Source organism: Salmo salar, chromosome 01, assembly GCF_965601325.2.
Source record: "Salmo salar chromosome 01, fSalSal1, whole genome shotgun sequence".
Taxonomy (NCBI): Eukaryota; Metazoa; Chordata; class Actinopteri; order Salmoniformes; family Salmonidae; genus Salmo; species Salmo salar.
The window spans coordinates 153,622,986-153,625,663 of record NC_138291.1 but is presented as its reverse complement, the minus strand read 5'-3'; the positions used below and the strand labels follow the sequence as shown (position 1 = coordinate 153,625,663).

The window sequence follows — 2,678 nt, the reverse complement described above, 5'->3', positions numbered from 1 at the left end:
GGACTACTTCAAGAAAGAAAATTATTTAGAGTTTGTTCACTGAATGAAGAGAAGAGTTGTGGACACTAAAATATGGTCAAAGATCACACTTGTGTGTTTTGGCTTCCGTTTTTAAGTCTTTCGATCTATGTGCATGTTTGCACATATTCTTTCACATTTGTTTATGTTGGGTTGTACTATCACATCAGTGATGTCATATGATTGCAGAGCTAAGGACGTCTGAAATTACCAAGAGCAATTCAAGTGGTCTGGTACCTCCTGAAAGTGTGTTTGTGAATGTGTGTCAGAGGGGCGCGAATAATCCAGCACTGTAATGGCCGACAAGGTCTCTTCATTGTTACACTCAAGTTTCACCAAATTGTCATGATAGAAATATCACTGAACTTTGTTGCTACATTCCACAATCAACAAAATGACTCTGACTCTCCTTTAAAACACATGCTAGATGAATAAGGTGACACAACCGACCCATTGCTCCTGAACACTGCCAGTATGATGCCAGTTTCAAATCAATCTTTTACTAAATGGTTGTAACAGTCCTGTGGTCATTTTATCCCTGAGGGATAAACATCCAACTGGTCATGGGACGGGATCATAGGAAGACGTGTCTTTATTACTATTGTGTCAGCAAATATGCTCAATGAATGTTTCCAAAGAGGCTTACAATGGGAGTGCCACCTATCATAATACCCCACCCTTCCCCCACAGGATACAGCTTCATGGTCCAAGGTCATACAGTTAATGTGAAAACTGGCAATATCAAGGCAGTATTCCTTTGAAATTGTTTTGCAGTCATTGGGTAAAGATATCCGTATCTGAACTAGCACACGATTTATGTAAGTGTTGCATTTTTATAGAGCCTACTGACAAAGCACATTCAAAGCAGTACAATAGGGCATGGTCATATCTGCATTTCTTGCAGCAAAAGCCTTCAGTCCTCTAATGCTTTTAAAACACTCTCTCCTTAAACTTGAGCTAGAAGTCTTTGTGTCTGTTGCTTCTCTGATTGGATGTAACCACAACCTACCCCAGCTCTGGTCATGCATCATTTTATTGTGCATAGAAAATGTAAGTTATGTTTTAAAAAAATATGTCTTGCTATTTTTCACTTCTCACTGGCTAATCTTCAACCCTACGCCAGATTTGATTGAACTTCAAATAGACACATTCCTATCACTTTCATTGTTACCTTTCATTTCCAATGTGAGTGGAAAAGATCCTTGTGGTCACAGGGCAAAATGCACAATCAATGCTCATATAACAAAAACACATGCTTGGTTCATGTTCTCTGACCAAAGCAAACAGACAATCACAAGGTGTCTAGTATTCATAAAGTAGATCTCCCCAGAGCCCTATACTACGAATGTAGTTTGTAGTTAGCGAGGTAACTTTATTCAACTCGGGATAATCGGTACCACGTAAGTGGCTCACATTTTAGCCAGGTACATTACTTTTTTTATATGGCAACGAATGCTTCAGATCTAATCTGGCTAACTCCATTAACCCGAATGAAGGTGTCTGAGGCTCGAGTTGAGGCCCAATGAAATCAGATTGCATCATCATCCCTTTGAGGAAGACTGACACCTGACTTTACTCAAATGTCAGGTATTTTAACGATTACATTGCACATTTAGTAATGACAGAATAGATTTGAAACTTTACGCACAAACTTTGACTTAATACAATTATTTTATTGATTGGAGTGGGGGAAACTGCTTGTGCATTAATAAGCACACCGAAGACGAACTTTAACGTAATACAAAGACGTCACTAATAACCTATTTCACACTATAGCCTGCTGAATATGCAAGACTTTCTCTTTCATTTTGATTTCGACACAAATGAAAAAAAAATATGTGGCACTGGCTCGCCCATGGATTGATGTTTAAGGATTGTCTCAATTAAGAGTTCGGTGTTCGAGTAGCCATGTGCGACATGCACTCGCCGTTACAAGCCTGCTAGAGTTGTAGGGAGACGAGCAATATACATCATCGTAGTATGGATGAAGCCTGAGCAGTAATGTGAAGCTAAATGAAGCTGGCTAGCTTTAGAAAACCCTGAGTAGATCTAGCTTGTTTGGTAGTATACCCCTCTGGAAGTAAAATCACACGGACTCACAGTTTTATCTAATGTATTTATTTTCATAACACCATTCGCATTGGTAGATAATGTATTGAGAAACAGGTATACTTTTCCCCACCTCCAATTCATTATTATAGATACAATATATCTTCTATATAATCCCAGGACTACTCCATGCTAGATTGAATTAACATGCAATCAAATCAAACACCTAAATGTTCAAATAAAAACAAGTACGGCACACAAGTCTTGACAGTCACAATCATGAGAGCATAAAACAAAATGACTCCTGCAAGAGCATTCCCTGTGGCTCAGTTGGTAGAGCATGGTGTTTGCAACGCCAGCATGGTGTGTGCAACGCCAGGGTTGTGGGTTCGATCCCCCCCCAAAAAAAATCAAAGAAATGAATGCATTCACTACTGTAAGTCGCTCTGGATAAGAGCATCTGCTAAATGACTAAAATGTAAATGTAAGATCAACAGTGCAACTTCCTTGGGTAAATAAGACAAAGAAATCAATGACACAGACTTAAACAGGTAATTAACTATATTAATTATAATTGCTTTCCTATAACACATGCATATAATTAACGTTAC

At 38.6% G+C, this 2,678-nt stretch overlaps 1 protein-coding gene across 1 annotated transcript in view; it reads left to right on the top strand.

Moving 5' to 3' along the window:
- The first annotated feature begins 951 nt into the window (after positions 1-951).
- The window catches only part of coq4 (coenzyme Q4 homolog (S. cerevisiae)), a 34,220-nt gene continuing 32,493 nt past the window's right edge, over positions 952-2,678 (top strand). Inside the window, exon 1 of the mRNA XM_045718451.2 lies at positions 952-1,068. Within this exon, the coding sequence (XP_045574407.1) occupies positions 1,041-1,068 (28 nt within the window). The 5' untranslated portion in view covers positions 952-1,040. The remainder of the gene's footprint in view (positions 1,069-2,678) is intronic.